Source organism: Eubalaena glacialis, chromosome 9, assembly GCF_028564815.1.
Source record: "Eubalaena glacialis isolate mEubGla1 chromosome 9, mEubGla1.1.hap2.+ XY, whole genome shotgun sequence".
In the NCBI taxonomy this organism is placed as follows: domain Eukaryota; kingdom Metazoa; phylum Chordata; class Mammalia; order Artiodactyla; family Balaenidae; genus Eubalaena; species Eubalaena glacialis.
In genome coordinates, this window is record NC_083724.1 from 4,975,700 (window position 1) to 4,993,438 (window position 17,739).

General features: G+C 49.3%; 1 protein-coding gene across 1 annotated transcript in view; it reads right to left on the reverse strand.

The window, feature by feature from the left end:
- The window catches only part of CFAP77 (cilia and flagella associated protein 77), a 141,434-nt gene that overhangs the window by 42,485 nt on the left and 81,210 nt on the right, over positions 1 to 17,739 (reverse strand). Inside the window, exons 2-3 of the mRNA XM_061200902.1 lie at positions 13,692 to 13,791; positions 12,908 to 13,136 (exon numbers count right to left, since the gene is read on the reverse strand). Coding sequence (XP_061056885.1) covers positions 12,908 to 13,136; positions 13,692 to 13,791 — 329 coding nt within the window. The remainder of the gene's footprint in view (positions 1 to 12,907; positions 13,137 to 13,691; positions 13,792 to 17,739) is intronic.

Below are 17,739 nucleotides of genomic sequence, written 5' to 3' on the forward strand. Positions count from 1 at the left end.
CTGTTGAGGCCAGAGATTCTCAATCTTGTGGGTGAATAAGAATCACCCAGAAACCTTATTGAAAGTAGAGCTGCGTGGGTCCCACTATCAGACGGTCTGACTTGCCAGGCCTGGGCTGGGTTCCAGGCATCTGCCTTGTTCTGAGGGTGCATGGCCCGCCCCCTAGGGGATCCTGGCCACGTGGTCCCTGGCACCCTTTGGGGGTTACAGCTCTGAGCCTCTTCCTTGCAGAGGCCCCTCCAGCCTGGCGGCCACCAGCACCTCTTTATGGAGTGGGCTGGCCATTAGCTGTGGTCCCAAGGGACCCCCTGCAGCCCCTTCGTCCTCTCTCACCCCCACCGCCTTTTTCTTAATTGTCCCCCCTTGGCCTGAGAGCTTGTCTTTTCTAACTAGCCTGGAGGAAGGGGCGGTAATTGAGGTGCGGCCTCTCTCCCTGGCAGGACTCTTAGAGCTAATTAGAGGAGAGGACCTCTGGGCTGGTGGTTATTTTTTAATTGTTTGTGGAGCCAACATAAAAGCTAATGACAGAGGAGGGAGGCTTAGTTAGCAGCACGATCCTGACTTCTAAATTTGTCTAAGAGGTCATTTGCAATTTGTTAACATTTTTCACAAGGGTGAATTCAATTAGCAGTCCCCGCACTGGCGCCCAGCGGAGAGCGACAGGATGGGCGGTGGAGCTGGACGGGCTTTCAGGGAGCTTCTCCCAACCTTGAGTGCCTGAGCCCGAATCTTGGGAGCTCTCCCTGCACCGCCCTGATGCATGCCCCTCTCCCAGCACAGCGGGCTGTGACTTGAGCCCCTCTGGAGAGAAAAGCCTCAACCAAGCTGAATGGATGTGACTCAGGAGGAACTATCCTCCAGACCCCTTGGGAATCTGTGTGCAGGGGCATCCTGGCATCTGGGGAAACAGGTGAGTACCAGATGGGGCATCCCCGCCAGGGCGTATGAGGGTGGTAGCAAGAGCATCGGGAGAAAGATCCAGATCCATCGGGGCGTCAGCGTAAACTGAGGAGGTCCCTCTTCAGCCCGGAAACTCTGCGTGTGGACCATGACCCCAAGGAATCCCACACACGTGTGTGAGGTGCGCCGGGCGCCTCGTCATCATGGGGGAAACGAGAAGCAAGGTGGGTGTTCAGTGATGGGAGATGGATGTGCCCGAGGTGGGTGATTTGGACAGCGGACCCGGTGACTTCTGCAAACATGCAGAGTGAAAAAGCAAGTCACCACACAAAGTGACTTAAATGGTATGAAACCACACTAAATAGTATGCATTATTTAAGGACATCTAAGGGTAGAGCAAAAATGTGAACATGTGGGTGGAAAGCATGCCCGTTCCAACCTTAGGATGGTCCTCAGGGAACAGAGGGAAGGGTGTGGGGTTAGGGAGAGGTGAGAAGGGGCTTCAACCTGTGTTTGCTATATTTTATTTCTTTAATAATAATAAAAAAAGGATGAGAAGCAAAAATGGCCAAGTGGTGACATTTGTTAACTTCGAGTGGCGGGTTCATGGCAGTTAGTTATGTAGCTTCTGAACTTTTCTTTTTTTTTTTTTTTTTTTTTGGAGAGGTTCCTCATAAACACAAAAGAAAGGGTTGGCAGAAACATCTGCTTCTCAGGAAAGCATTTACACCCATCACATTTTGGCTGATTACAATTCTTGACTGATTACAAAGCCCTTTTATATTTTTCATAGAAACATAATGTGTAACAAGACTCCAGGGGCAGCCATTATAAATAATAATGCTAAAGGTGGTTTTCTCAAAAGCCAATATCTAAAATGCAGGACTTTCTGACTTTGTGTTAAGATGCTTTGGTGACTGTAGTGGGGTGAGTGGTGGGTGACCCCCCCCCCAAAAGATAGGTCCTGGTTCTAAGCCCCAGAACCCAGGAATGTGAACTTACTTGGAAAAGGAATCTTTACAGAGGTCATTAAGTTAAGGACCTTGAGATCAGATCATCCTGCATTCCTTGGGTGAAGCCTAACGTCAATGACAAGTATCTCTATTTGAGACAAAAGAGAAGAAGACACGGACACACCGAGAAGGAGGCCACATGACCACGAGGCAGAGATTGGTGTGATGTGACCACAAGCCAAGGAACCCTGGGGGCCACCAGAAGCTGGAAGAGGTGAGAAAGGATTCTACTCTAAAGCCATTGGAAGGGGTATGGCCCTGTGACACCTCGATTTTGGACTTCTGGGCTCCACATTATAGAGAATAAATTTCTGCTGTTTTAAGCCACCAAGTGTGTGGGAAGTTGTTACAGAAGGCCGAGAATAATGATAGCTGAAGCTCAGCTCCCGATAATTCTGCGCCCAGGAGACTGGTGGTCTTCAGCCTTAGAATATTGGCCGTTCCCAACATCGGGGATGGATGGCCATCAAGCTGTCTATTCTTTCTTATGCAGTCAGTCAACAAGCATTTGTCGAGCACCTCCTACATTCCAGGTACTGGGGGCAGCAGTGAGCAAAACCAGGCGTGACCCAAAGTCTCCCTGGGCCCTCTGTCCCACCCTCCTCTGCCCACCGGGATATGACATACACCGACTGTGTTGCTATTTTACCCATTGGTTGCCTGCTTTATTTTGTGTCTTACTTCCTCTCTGTATCCCAAACACCCAGCGTAATGCCCAGCATGGGTGGGCACTAAATGAACACACAGCATAGGATGGAGGTAACGATGTGGCCTTTGAGATCAAACCCCAGCATAACCACCTTCTGGCCACGTGATCATGGACAAGCATGTCTGGGCCTCGGTTTCCCCAGCTGTAAAATGGGGATAAGAGAGTCACTACCTGGGAATTCCCTGGAGGTCCAGTGGTTAGGACCTGGTGCGCTCATTGCCAGGGCCCGGGTTCGATCCCTGGTCAGGGAACTAAGATCCTGCAAGCTGTGCGGCGCGTCCAAGAAAAGAAGAGAGTCGCTACCTAAAGTGTCGCTCTGAGGGTCACATGAGAGGCTGTGCCTGGGCCCATAGGAGCTGGAGAAACAGACGCTGGTATTATTATTCATCAGACTTAGTGCAGGGCACCGGGGACTTCGGCATAAATAGCTGGCTCCTTCCATGTGGCTTCCAAAGGGGACAGGACTGAGCCAGGCCCTGAACTGGTCCTCAGCACGACACGCACATCCTATGAATTCTTTGGCCTGCGGCTCCTGCAAGGACAGGAATGATGGGCTTGAGGCCCGGCTCTTCACGCGGCCCCAGGGGTGCTGCTGGCTCCCCGCAGCGCCAGCTTCTCCATGCCTGCGTCACGGGGACACCGTGTCACGGGAGGGGCAGACCAGCTGCGCCCCAGCAACCCCTCTAAGTGTGTCGAGGCCGGAGGCTGCGGAGGTGAGGACAAGGGGCCCTCAGCCGGGCCGGGCACCACGCCCACTCCCCATGCTTCGCCCACAGACTTGGGAGGGTGAGGTCCAGCTCTGGAAAAATCAAAAGCGGGAGCCAGAGCCTGTGAGATGCAACTGGGGAGGCCCCGAGGGGGAGTGGCCCGGCCTCGTTAGCGCTGACCCTGGCACTGAGCCGCTCCTGATGGATGGGGTCCGGGCGGGACAGGCCCCGGGGGAGCGGCGGCCCTATCCATTATGGGCCCATCAGCTCCTCCCTGCTCCAAATGCCACCAGCCTCAGGCTGGGAATAAATCTCTGTCTGGGCCGCAGGAGAGTCGAGAAGGAAAAAGGCAAAGCATGAAAAATGCCTCCTTCCGGGCTCTGGCAACAAAGCTGCCTTGAAGGATGGAGCTTGCGCAGGAGTTGGGGGAGATGGGAGGGGACGGAGCAGGAGAAGTCGGGCAGGGGGTCCCAGAGAGGCTGGGCTTCCGGGAAGGTAGGAGGGAGAGGGTAGGGCCCTCAGGTCTCCACCTTCCTCAGCTACACCTGCCCGCCTGGGCCCCTCTTAACAGAACTCCGTCCAGGTCAGGCCCATGGAAGCAGGCTGGCTCTGAGGAGGAGGGACCCCTGTCCCCTGTTGGGTCCAGTGTGGGGTGTCCCAGGCCCCAGCCAGGCTGTGATGTGCCAGCCAACACCTCCACTTCCTGCAAGAATCTTTTCCGGTCCTGGAGTAAACACGCCTCCACTCACCACCCGCTAAGGGACACGACCTCTCTCTCCATGCCTCAGCTCCTAGTGGCTGAATGGAGGTGCCGGGCTTTGGCGAGGATTAACTGAGTTATTCTGTGGAAAGCCGGCCCCCAGTGAGTGGCTGCTGTTGACAGATGCCATCCTGCCGTGAGGACTCCCCTCCGCTCCAGGCATCCTGCCTCTGCCTCCTGGAAGAGTGCAGGTTATGGATAGGGACACTGGCTCTGGAAGGAAACGTGGCTCAAATCCTGCTGCGGCCACTGACTGGCCGTGTGGTCTTGGACAAGTGAGTCTCTGAGCCTCAGTTTCTCCATCTATAAAATGGGGATAACCGTCCCTACTTGGCAAAATCGTGAGGATTTAATGAGATGATGCGTCTAAAGTGCTCGGCGTTACATCCATCGGCCGCTTAGTGAGGGCTCTGCAAACGTTAGCCACTGGGACTGCCCCCCAAACACACATACGCTGGTCCTTGTTTTGTTTTCTGAAGCCTCTGAGAGCAAAGCTCCTCCACTGTCCTCATAGCAGGGCCTCAGAGAGTTGAGGACCATCTGCATCTTCTCTCCGCCAGCAGAGAAAACCTCATTTCTTGCCATGTTCTTTGTACACAGTGATCTCCCTCCCCTTGTCCCACCCACCAACCTGATGTCTCCCCTCTGGACACTCTCCTGTTTATGGGCCTTCCCCTGAATCTATGATGACCCACATTTTTTAATGATGCTACAAGTGTGACCTGAGTGGCAGAATAGAATAGGTAGGTCACCTCCCTCGTCTGGACTTGCTACTACCCTCTATTAATGTGGCCAAGGAACACATTCAGTCTTTGAGGCAGCATCACTGCAATGCTGATTCATAACCTCAATCATAGGGGAGCACAGGAGAGTCTGCTAAATGACACAGGAATCTCTGGCTTTTCCATCTCATCTCTGGGTCTCAAATCAACTTTCTCTTCCCTTTCAATAATGTCTCAAAGCCTTAAAAGGCCCTGGACCACATTTCTCCAACAAATATTTATTGAGTGCCTACTATGTTCCAGGCTCTGATGATATAGCGGTGGACAAAACTGACATTGTCCGTGCCCTCCAGGACCTGCGTACCCGGTGAAGAAGCAGAGAACTATTTAACTACAGTTGCAGTCAGCGCTGGGGAGCAGATCGGTGGGGCTGGGCGTCTGGTTGCCTGGCAGGATGTACCTTGCAGGCCAGCACGCAGGCTCAGGGGTCTTTGCGAGACCCACATGCTCCCCCTTGTGGTCAGCCCGGTTTCACTCAGCTGAGTTTCAGGCCAGCAATAAACCCGGAATTGGTCTCCCTGTTCAGAAACTGTCTTGGATACCTGGGACAGGTGTCTGGGAAGGGGTTTATTGTTATTTTATAGGAGTTTGGGTGGGTGGCTTGGATTTTGGCCGTCGGCTCCAGGAGAAACAAAATAACCCAGAGTGATTGATGGGCCCATTGTAAATTTGTAAAATAAATCAGCTTGGCAGAGAGATTCAGAAAGCCTGTCAGGCAGCAAACATTTTTTTAACAGCCTGTAAAATTTCCTCCATCCTTCACATTTGTCAGTGTCAGGCTGATGATGCATCTGATAGCTGGGCGAGCAGCAGCGGGGAGGGTGGGCTGGCACTGTTCCCTAGCTTTCTTGTGTTTCTTATTTTTCCGTGGTCTGAACGCTTTCAGTACCAGGATTGGAGGGGGTCTGGACTAGACTAATCGGTGGATGAGTTAAGTGTTCTACCCGAGTTGCTACTGGCTTCATATTCAGACTTCAACGTGGCCATTTGCTCATGCATTCATGCAGCGGATATTTACTGAGGCCTCTTTCAGCAAAGGCACTATGGTCGGCACCAGGGATACGGGGGTTGAGCCGAAGCAGGCCTGGAGCATCCAGTGTAGTGAAAGTTCCGGATGCCCCATCAAAGAGCTTGTTTATCGGGAGGTAGGTGAAGGTGAAGGGAAGCGACATATAAAAAGGGACGTTCATTGAGCTCTTCTGATGCGTTCAGGTTAAGTTTAAAGCTTTAAGAAAAATCCAGACAGGATGGCCTTCACCATATATGTTCTGTCTCAGCCCCCATCTAGTGCAGGAAAAATTTGGGTAGCATCTCTACCTGTGTCACCTCCATCCTTGTGTTTGTTAGGAAGGCAGCTCAGTGCCAAGGTCACCAACACAGGTGGTTGGGCCAGACTAATCCCCATCCCACTATAGAGCAGCCAGGGGCAAATGACTTCCCCTCTCTGACCCTCTGTCTCTTCTTCTGTAAGATGGGGACGTAAGCGTTGTATGCACTGAGCTGTTCAGTTATTTAAGGAGAGGATGCTTCTGAGGTACTTGGCACAATGTCTGACATGTAATAATAACAATAATAATAGTTGCTGTTATAAGTTCAAAACGGGGTCTACCCATCTTCCATCTGGCCCATGTCAGATACTGACATGCAGGGAGCTGTTTGCTCGTTGACTGAATGATGAATCCCCCTACTAGCATCCTTGCCCTGCTTATGGCATGATGCTCCCAGGCAGCGTGGAGGTAGAGTCCTGGACCCCCAGAATCTGCCAGGAGCGCCAGCTACTGCCCAGTTCCCCCGTCCCCCGCCATCCCTGTCTCATCATCTTCGACAGTGTTGGACCAATTAGGAGCAGTGACAATTAAAGTGTGCCGAGGGCATGTGAACATTTGCAAACACTTATTAAAATGCATCAATAATTAAGCGCTTCTTTAATAGTTACATTTCTGGCCCCCAGACATATCTGTTTATGGACCGGGGGTCACAGCACGCTTTGAGATCTGTGTTACGGTCTTACACGTTGGTAATGAGAATTTAAAATTCTTCCCTGACTTGGATTCTGAGATTTGACAGTGAAACGGCAGAGTGAGAACGTGCCAGCTCTTTCCAGCTACCTGATCCTAGAGGTTCGGTCTTCAAAGCCGGCCAGCTAGCCAGGGTACAAATCCAGGCTCTGCCATCGTGCAGCCTCGGGGAGTGCACGCACCCTCCCTTTCCTGGCCTCTGAAGTGAGCAGAATGGTACCTGCCTCATAGGCTTCATTAGCAATTATATGTGCAAATGCCTGCCACGTGTAAGTTCAATTCACAGCAGCTTCTGTTAGTGGTGGGCCCTACCATCATCAGAGGACACAAAAAGAGGCAGCAGGTAGCTGAAGGGTCAGCATGACCAGCCTACACCAGCAGTTGCAAACTCAGTGCCTACTGGGACCAGACGGGTCAAGAAAATGAGAGTGGAGACTGGGATAGACAGAAGGGCACGCGTGGAATCTGTCCAAAGAGGACACTGCTCAGCCCCGTCCCCTGGTGCCGGGCAGGAGTGCAGACCCAGGTTGCCTGGGCTTCTGACTTTTTAAGAGAAACAGGAAATCTGGGTTTTTATATGAGATCTCCTGATTTTTTTTTTTTAAATGTGGCAACTTGTTCAAACTTTTGATTTTTTTAATTACTGCCTGGGCCAAACAAACATCTCTGTGGGTTGACTTGGCCTCAGCCCCTACTTGTGATCACATGTCTACACGGGCATCCTTTTCCAGGTAATTGCTTAGGTGTCCACTTCCTTTTAGAAAGGGGCTCGTCGATCGAAATGTACCTTTCTTTTTTTTTTTAAACTTTTGGGTTTATTTATTTATTTATGGCTGTGTTGGGTCTTTGTTTCTGTGCGAGGGCTTTTTCTAGTTGTGGCAAGTGGGGGCCACTCTTCATCGCAGTGCGCGGGCCTCTCAGTATCGCGGCCTCTCTTGTTGCGGAGCACAGGCTCCAGACGCGCAGGCTCAGTAGTTGTGGCACACGGGCCCAGTTGCTCCAAGGCATGTGGGATCTTCCCAGACCAGGGCTCGAACCTGTGTCCCCTGCATTGGCAGGCAGATTCTCAACCACTGCGCCACCAGGGAAGCCCGAAATGTACCTTTCTGATTTAGTGACAATCTGTAACGAATTGGTGTGGATTGGAAACCAAATCAGCTAACTGGAAAGGAAGTAACTGAATAATCCCAAATTCAGGTTTTGACCCTACCTGGCGTTGAGGGCTTGCGTGGGCAGGCAGATGGAGGCGCGTGCTGCCCCTCACATCTAGCTATTTTGTCCATCGTAAAATATGTAAAGGGCAAGGGGATTTGATGGTGGGGGGCCGGGGGAAGAGCTGTAGCCAGAATGTTCTCTCACACAGCAGTTACAGACCCTCACTCAGCATCCCTAGCTTAGAGTAAGCTTCTCGCGTATTTAGTCTGAAGTGGAACTTTATTTTTTAACATATCTTCTGTAGTTGTGAGTAAATGGTAGTCATTTGTTTCTTGGCTTCTTTAGTTATTGGACCAAATCACCCCAACAAGTCCTCGGGTAGTCAGGTGTAATCGGATTTGGTTTTTAACATGCTTTTAAAGTAAGGAAATAAATACAATCGAGGCTTGTAAAAGGTGATCATTAGAGAATGGGCCTCGGTCCCATAACTTTAAAGTAATAGCCCCATTATGGAGAGGGGGGGGGGATGATTTTTTAACTGTTCCTTGCATTGATGTTGTAAGGTAGAGAGGCTTTGCGGGCAGGTTGGACATTTCAGTAAAAGCTTTTCCAGCAGCCATTTAACCTCCATTTACGAAGAAATAAAGCGAAATTGATGCTGATTTGGGCCTGCTTTGGGGGATATTTTTGTTCCATAAAAGCCCTTTTGCTTGCAATTTGCTGAGCTGCCCTGTCACATCAGAAAGGGCTGCTGTTGATAAAGATAAAGCTTTATGGCCACGATATTTGCTGCTAACAGCAACCTAATGCAGCATTTTCATTTTTGTGCAATTAATGTTAACGTCTGCTACGAAAATTGTCATTAAATACCATTTTAAAATCCATTCAATTTGCATATGCAAAGCCCATTTACCATCACAGAAGATATAGCCGGCACTTCATCACGTCCTCTCCCTGAAATTGCAGCCACCCGGTTTTACAGCAATTTAAGATTTTATATTGAAAGCTAGATGATAATGGATGTCCTTTCTGAGCCCAGCTGACTTAAGCTTTTCCATTGTATGTAGAATAATGCAGCCCCAGGACCAGAAACTCTGGGGGATCACTCTGTACCTCAGCCCCAAGGAGGCGAGATATGGAAGAAAGAGCACGGGACAGGGAGTCCACCAGCCTAGCTTGAGATCTGGCTTTTGTCTGGTCTCAACTTGCTGTGTGACCTTGTGAAAATCTCTTCGCCTCTCTGAACTTCTATTTTCCTGTTTTAAAGAGGGGCTTCAAACCAAGTGATTGCTAATGTGCTATGTGTTCTAATATCTCATATTTTTAAATCTAAGTACACTAGATTAAGAATCCAGGCCAAGCTGTGCTGTGAAAAAGTTATGTGAACTTGTGGAGGTCAATTAATCTCTCCATGACTCTGCTGGATAAGTAACCCTGCCTACTTCCTGCACAGGTTTTTTTTTTAATTAAAAAAAGTCTTTTAAACTTTTTTATTGAAGTATAGTTGATTTACAATGTTGTGTTACTTTCTGGTTCATGGCAAAGTGATTCATATATACATATGTATATTCTTTTTCATATTCTTTTCCACTATGGTTTATTACAGGATATTGAATATAGTTCCCTGTATACAGTAGGACCTTGTTGTTTACCTATTTTATATATAGTAGTTTGTATCTGCTAATCCCAAACTCCTAATTTATCCCTCCCCTATTCCCTTTCCCCTTTGGTAACCATAAGTTTGTTTTCTATGTCTGTGAGTCTGTTTCTGTTTTGTAAATAAGTTCATTTGTATCCCATTATAGATTCCACATATAAGTGATATCATATGATATTTGTCTTTCTCTGTCTGACTTGCTTCACTTAGTATGATCATCTCTAGGTTCATCCATGTTGCTGCATTTGCATTATTTCATTCTTTTTGATGGCTGAGTAGTACTGTATTCCTTTGTATACATATACCATATCTTTTTTTTTTCTGAATTTCTTTCTTATTTTTATTTCTTTTTTTTGAATTTTATTTTATTTATTTATACAGCACGTTCTTATTAGTTATCTATTTTATACATATTAGTGTATATATGTCAATCCCAATCTCCTAATTCATCCCACCCCGCCAAACCCTGCTTTCCCCCCTTGGTGTCCATACGTTTGTTCTCTACATCTGTGTTTCTATTTCTGCCCTGCAAACCAGTTCATCTGTACCATATTTCTAGATTCCACATATATGCATTAATATACAATATTTGTTTTTCTCTTTCTGACTTACTTCACTCTGTATGAGTCTCTAGATCCATCCACATCTCTACAAATGACCAAATTTCGTTCCTTTTTATGGCTGAGTAATATTCCATTGTATATATGTGCCACATCTTCTTTATCCATTCGTCTGTCCATGGACAATTAGGCTGATTCCATGTCTTGGTTACGGTAGACGGTGCTGCTATGAACATTGGGCTACACAGGGTTTTAGTGACAATGAAATGAAATCGACGTAGAGACAGAACGTACCCTGAGAATCCCAGAATGCCAGTGACTGCCGTAATATCCTATTTACAGATGAGGAAACAGAAGCCCTTGAGGGAAAGAGAGTTGGGAACAAAGGTGGGACTAAAAGCCCGGGCGACTCCTCCTGGACACCATGCTGTCTTCAAGACACTGGTGACCACTATGGACCAGTCTAGTGATCACACAGCAGGGACTCTGTCCCTCTGCACTCCAGGCAGTCCTGGAGAACCTTGCCTTGCCTTGAAAGATCTACTTGAGCATTATTTCAAAGGCGGGAGAAGGACAGTATACAGATGAGTAGTTAATCTGGCCCAGAAGTGACTTTCCAATGTGTCTCTAGTGCCACCTTTCAGGTTTTGAAGGCTGATGAACAGCGATGAACAAACAGCATTTCTGGTGAGAGAGACGTGCATAGAGTTTGAGGCCAGGGAGGTGGGAAAGCTTACCAAAGAGAGGATGCTGAGCTGAGCTTTGATGAGCAAGTAGATTTTACGAGGTAGGATGGTGAGAAAGGCAGAGGGAAAAGCATACAAAGGTATGGTGGCATACACTGTGGGAAACACCGTGGCAGTTCCTCAAAAAAACAAACATAGAATTCCCATGCAATCCAGCAATTACCCTTGTGGGTATATACCCAAAAGAACTGAAAGCAGGGACTCAGGCAGATAGTGTACACCCATGTTCATAGCAGCATTATTCACAATAGCCAAAAAGTGGAAATAATCCAAGTGTCCACCAAGGGATGAATGGATAAACAAAATGTGATATATACACACCATGGACTATTATTCAGCCTTAAAAGGGAAGGGAATTCTGATCCATACTATCAGTACGACATGGATGTATCTTAAGTACATTATGCTAAGTGAAATAAGCCAGATATAAAAGGACAAATATTGTATAATTCCACTTATATGAGGTCCCTAGGGTAGTCGAATTAATACAGAAAGAAAGTAGAGGGTGGTTACCGAGAGCTGAGGGGGCGCGAAATAGAGGGTTACTGTTTAATGGGTACACGGTTTCAGTTTAGGATGAAGAAAAAGTTCTAGCGATGGATGGTGGTGATGGTTGTACAACAATCTGAATGTACTTAATGCCCTTGAACTGTACACCTAAAAATGGTAAATCTTGTGTATATTTAAGCACAGTAAAAAATGATTAGAAAAAATAAAATAAGAAATAAAGGAAGCCCCACCTTCCCCCCAAAAAGTTGAGTAGCACAGCCAAAGGAAAGCACCCGTCCCGGAACAGTGGGTTGTGGTGGGAAAGGACTGGAGATAGACTGTCAATGGTCTTGCACGTGGGCAGAGCAGGGCAGTGCCACATAGATGGACCAAGATACAGGCTTAGTCTCAGGTGTCACAGATGGGACTTGGGGCAACTGGAGGCCCCAGGCCATTCACTGCTGGCTGAGAGCACCGCTATTTGTTTGTACAATGCAATGTACAAATATCAGTGATTTTTGTAATGCTTGTGTTGTGACGTAATATGGGTTGGGAAGCCCTGTTGTACTGGACATTTGCTGTTTTTGCCTGCTATTGTGTTCTGTTCTTCTCCTTCTGGATCAGAACCCCTATTTCTGCATCTTTTCCACCATCAGCCCCTGTAGATCGTGGGGACTGATTCCAACCACGCCCCCTCCAAGGAGGGCCAAGGGATCAGGCCTGGCCAATCAGAGCACCAGAATCCCCCGGCCTCAGTAATTGGTGCAGAGGCAAAAGTGTGACCCAGGCCTGGCCAATCAGTGTAGGTCACAATTTCTACGCACCCCTGTGGTTGGTTCAGGGATAAGCATGATACTGAAGTTGGACCAAAGAATCTTAATCTTAAGGCTTTTGTAGTTCCTACACCACTCCCACTGGGGTCACTAAAAGAATAGGACGTAAGAATGGAACTGATTCTGGCCATTTTGCCACATGAGGAAGAAGCCTGTCGGAGAATGGAGCCAAAACTGGGAAGCACAGCCAAGTCATGGAGAGACATACCCAATGCTGGTGACATTGCCTGATTGCCTAGATCCAGCTATGCCTGAAGCTCTACCTTTTCAATCATGTGAGCCAATAAATTCCCCTTAAAAAAAATCAAAGTCGTTTGAGTTGAGACTTGATTACATGCAACCACATTCTACTTTTATAGAATGTCATGCATTCCAGACTTGGGACATTGGTCACATGTCTGCCTCTGAACCAATCACTTTGGCCGTGGTTTGTGAGATATGCTGATTGGCCAGGCCTGGATCACTCGCCCCTCCCTGGAGCCCAGAGTCATGCTCCTCCCACATCGTTCCCTAATTCAGTCGCCACTAAGCACCCCCCTCACCATCACGGTGCCAGCCTTGGGTGCCAGCCATCTTACCGTGCCCGGATCCCGAACGTCATATTTGGAGGGAGAGAGGGCGGTTCCTTCTTGAGGCGCCGGTCATCCTGGTCACTGATGCGGATGTCATTGAGCTGACGGTAATGGAAATTCTCCCGGGCAGTTACCAGGCCAGCTTTTACTGCTCCACGGTTCATGGCGATGTAATCCCGGCTCAGCTCATGGGGGCAGGTAGGCTGCTGTTTAAATACATTCCAGTGTCCAATGGCTGAGGGCAGGGAGAGACAGAGCCATGGCATGGAGATCAGTCTGGGAAGTAAAGCAACCCATGGCATCTGACGGAGAAGAAATTGGGGCACGAATACCTTCTCATTAACCTGCAGCCTGCTGGGTGACAGCCCTGCTTGGCCCCCTGAAAGGGTGGGGTCAGGATTCCCAGAGATTCTAGACAGTGCCTGAGCATCCTTCATGGAGCTGGGTTTACCTGGCCTTGACCTCGTTTGGGAGATCAGAGGGTTGGTCACGAACCTGTCTATGCTTGCAGCTCAAAAGGTGCAGAGCACAGACAGTCTTGCCTGGGGACAAGGTTTGCCTGGGGACAGTCTTGCCTGGGGACAGTCTTGCCCCACACTGTCTGGGGCCCTTGCTATTTCCCTGACACCTTAGACCTGGACCCTTCGTGGTCCTGTCCTTCTCGGCTAAGCCCAAACTGTGGTTTCCGCCAGAATCGTGCTGCAGGGCAGGCCCCTTGACTCTTTTCCTGGAGGAAGTAGCCTAGGTAGAGAGTTCAAGTCCCTTTGGGCTCCAAAGGAAGCTTGCTCACCTTCAGGGACCCCTCCATCCAGCCCCCGGATGTAGAGTCCATAATTAAAATTAATTCCAGGCAGACTGCAGCTTCTTTCCCGGGGCTTCCCAAGTTCAGCCTGTTGGGGGAAGGACAGAGAGCAAAGGTGAGGAGTGGAACCTCAGACCAACGGTATTATACTAAATTCAGTGGCAGGGAGTCATCGGGTGCTTGCTTTACCCCAGGCCCTGTGGGCGACCTCAGGGCTACTAGGCTGTGGAACACGAGCCCTCCCTGAGATAAGTGCTAACTGCTCTTGGGCGTTGAGACACACCTAGGGGAAGCCTGCCTGCTGTACTCCTGGTCAGGGGTGTGTGAGGAGAGCAGAGTCAGGAGGACCCTCGTGGGGGGGGTGGCGGTCGGGACCGAGGCCTTGAGGGAGGACGTGCATTTGTGCGGCGGGAGAGAGGGGCGGCACAGTCCCCGCGCTGAGCTGCCGTATTTGGGGTCCAGCCCAGATCTGGCAACCTAGACCTGGAAATGATGCACCTTGCAGATGGACGGAAAGACCCGGTTCACGGAGACTCACCTGGGGCCACCCTTGAGGGAGGGGGCATCTTTCCTCCCTAACCCTTCATTCCTACTGGGGACGGCTCAAATCATCGTCACTGGAGCTGCCTCCTTGGATGTCACCTGAGGGTGGGGATACGGTGACAAGGCCCACTGTCACCCTCCTGGCGGCTGGACCGCCATTCTCACTCTTTGGGTCTCTGGTCAACTCCTTAACCCCCCAGAAGGGGTTTGTAGGGATGAAATTGCTCTATTATCAACCACATCATCTCCCCCATTGTACAGGTGGGGAAGCTGAGACCCAGAGTGGTGGGGTCACGATCCACGGCTCCTAAAGGATGGGGCTGGATGTCAGATGCACTTGTGTTTGGCTTCGGGGTGAAGCGCTTAGGCATGATGCTGCATTGCCTCTCTGTAGACCAGCAGCTCCCTGACCTCAGAGGTCCTGTCCTGTACGGTGCTTAGATCGTTGCTCTCCATCAATGGACACCTGCAGAGGTCTGTGTTCCAGACGCAGCACTGGGTTCTTCATACGCCTCTCTTACTTAGTCCTCACAGCTGCCCCGTGAGGCAGCCCACTACTGTCCCCATGTCTCAGATGGGGAAGCTGAGGCACAGAGAGGTCAAGACAGGTTGCACGAGGCCACACGGGAAGAAGTGGCAGAGCTGAGATTTGAACCCAGGCTGTGTCTCCAGCCCACATTCAAATCCACCTGCTAAAGAGATACCAACCAGGTGTGTGACGCTCCCGGTGCCACCAGGCCCCGGGGACCATGGACCTTCCTGAGCTGGGTGGATGCAGCTGCTCCTCCCACCCCCACGGGCCCCAGGCAGTGGGCTCCCAGTTGCAGGGTGTTACATCTCCCAGGACATCCCTGGCTCTGGCCTCACCAAAGCCCATCCAGAGAGTCTGGTGGCTCCGGGCTCACCCTTTCTCCTTTTCCCATCAGTCTCTCTCCCTTTTTCTCTGGCTCCCAGAGACCTGGGCGCATAGAGGTGGATGATGTGGGACCACCCATAATGGCTCATCACTGTCTCGGAAGAAACCCCTCCCTTGGGCTGACAGTCTGGGCCCTTCACCCTCCAACCCCATCCACCTCTGCAGCTTTGCCTTCCTGGATACTCCACGTGGTCCTGAGATTTAGGCACAATAGAGCACTCCCCACCCCTGAAGGGTCTGCCAGAGTCCCAGCTTCTTTTGCTCCTGGCCTGCCCTCCCCTTTCTGGTTCTTATTCTTCAAGCTCTCTGGACCCCTCGGGCTCACTGTGGCCTCTCCCTCATCTGGGTCTGGTAACACTTACTATCCATTCTATTCATTTGGGGCTTAGAACTGAAATGACCTTCTCAGTTTCCAGGAATGCACATGCTGGGCCAGCCTGCCTGGAATATAATATCCTACACAGCCTTCTATTGGCTTCTATTGACTTCTTTTTCCTGGTGGCACATAACAGGTGTTCTCTAAATGCCTGAGATTAAAAACCACTTCCTTTGGGAAGCTCTCCGGGGTTGCCCTCAGTGCAGACAAACTTCCTTGTCTATGGCACCATAGGGCCCTGAGCTCCACCTTTAGGGCACTTCAAAATGACGCAGTAGAACCTGCTTCAGCCTGGACTGGCCATTACAAAATGGTGCTCAGTGAAGAGAAGCCAGTCACAAAGGACCACATGTTGTATGATTTCATTTACAAGAAATGTCCCGAACAGGCAAATCCATAGAAACAGAAAGTGGATTAGCGGTTGCCCATGGCTGAGATGGAGAGGGGAATGGAATGATTGAGGGGTGATGGTTAAGGGGTATAAGGCTTCTTTGGGGGGTAATGAAAATGTTCTAAAATTGATTGTGGTGCTGGTTGCACAATCCTGTGTATATGCTGAAAGCCATTGGATCATATACTTTAAATGGGTGAATCGTATAGTATGTGAATTATATCTCAGTAAAGCCATTAAAGATTACAAAGTAGTGTAATTAAGTCATTAACTGTGTGATGATCGGTTTAATGTCTGTCTCCCTCGGTAGACTGTCTGCTAAGTCTTTCTTTCCTACTTCCTTCCTTCCATCCTTCCTTCCATCCTTCCTTTCTTCTTCTTCCTTCCATCCTTCCTTTCTTCTTCTTCCTTCCTTCCTTCCTTTTTCCCTTCCTTCCTTTCCTTCCTTCCTTCCTTCCTCTCTTTCTTTCTTTCTTTCTCCCTTCCTTCCTTTTTCCCTTCCTTCCTTGCTTCCTTCCTTCCTTTTAAGGTTAATTATTTTTAAAATAGACTTTATTTTTAGAGCAATGTAAAGTTCACTGCAAAATTGAGCAGAACGTACAGAGATTCCCCACATGCCACGTAGTTTTTATTCTCACCCCTCTTTTTCAAAGAGATCAACAGAGAACAGATGCTAGTAAAGAGGGGCTGAGTGAGTGAATGAATGAATCAACTGCCTCCTTGGAGACTCTGGAAGTTCTTTCTGACACACTGCCTCATCCTTTTTCTCCCTCTTCCTTCTCATCTCAAATCCCAGGCCTTTACCTCCCTCGAGAGCTGAGAGTTCTGAGTTTCAGGTGGGGGCCCTGGCTGGGTGGTTTGTTTGGATTTCCTTCCGTCTGATTCACTCCGAGCTGCAGACAAAGCCCTGGCTCCTCATTTGTTTATGAAAATGATCTGGCCTCTCCGGTGAGGTGACGTCAAGGGAAGTTAATTAAAATGTGACTTCTCCGGGAGAGGCCCTGCCTCCCTCTGGCAGGTGCAGGTGGGCAGAAGTCCAGCTGGCAGAGGAACGACAGACAGACTCAGAGGCTGCCACTGGGTGGGGCCTGGCGGTGAAGGAGGCACGGAAGCAGGCGGGTGCCTCAATCTCCACGCTTTTTAGTGAGGGTTGCCTAGGAATCAACGACGGCCAGAAATACTGAAGCCTTGGGCTGCAAAGGTCATCCCAATGGGAAAGTCGCTCATTCGTTCGCTGCACAAATATTTATTTTGTATCTCCTCTGCACCGAGCTCTGTGCCAGGAGTTCTAAGGTGAACAAAGCAGACACATACTGCCCCCTGCCCTTATGAAATTCCTTATCTTGCTAAAAGGACAAACTGAACAAGTAATGACAACCAAGGCCACCAGAGGGTTTGATAGGGGAGCACAGACTGCCTCTAGCTCTAAAAATGTGTGAGTCTATAGAGTGAGAGAAGGTATTTGCAATACATATTTCTGACAAAGGGCTGTTATTCATCATATATAAAGAGCTGCTACAAATCAATAAGAAAAAGGCAGACGATCCTATAGCAAGACGAGCAAAAGACTTGAATAGGCACTTTATTAAGGGGATGTCCAAGTGGCCAGGACCCATATGTCAAGGTGCTCAACGTCTGAGAAGTACAAAATAAAAAACTCGATGATATTGGTAAAGACATGAACTGGAACACTCATGCTCTTGGTGGGAATGTAAATTGGTACAAGCACTGCGGAAAACTGTTTGGCAGTATCTATGAAAGCTAAACATATGCCTACTGATAACCCGACAATTCCCTCCTGGACACCCAA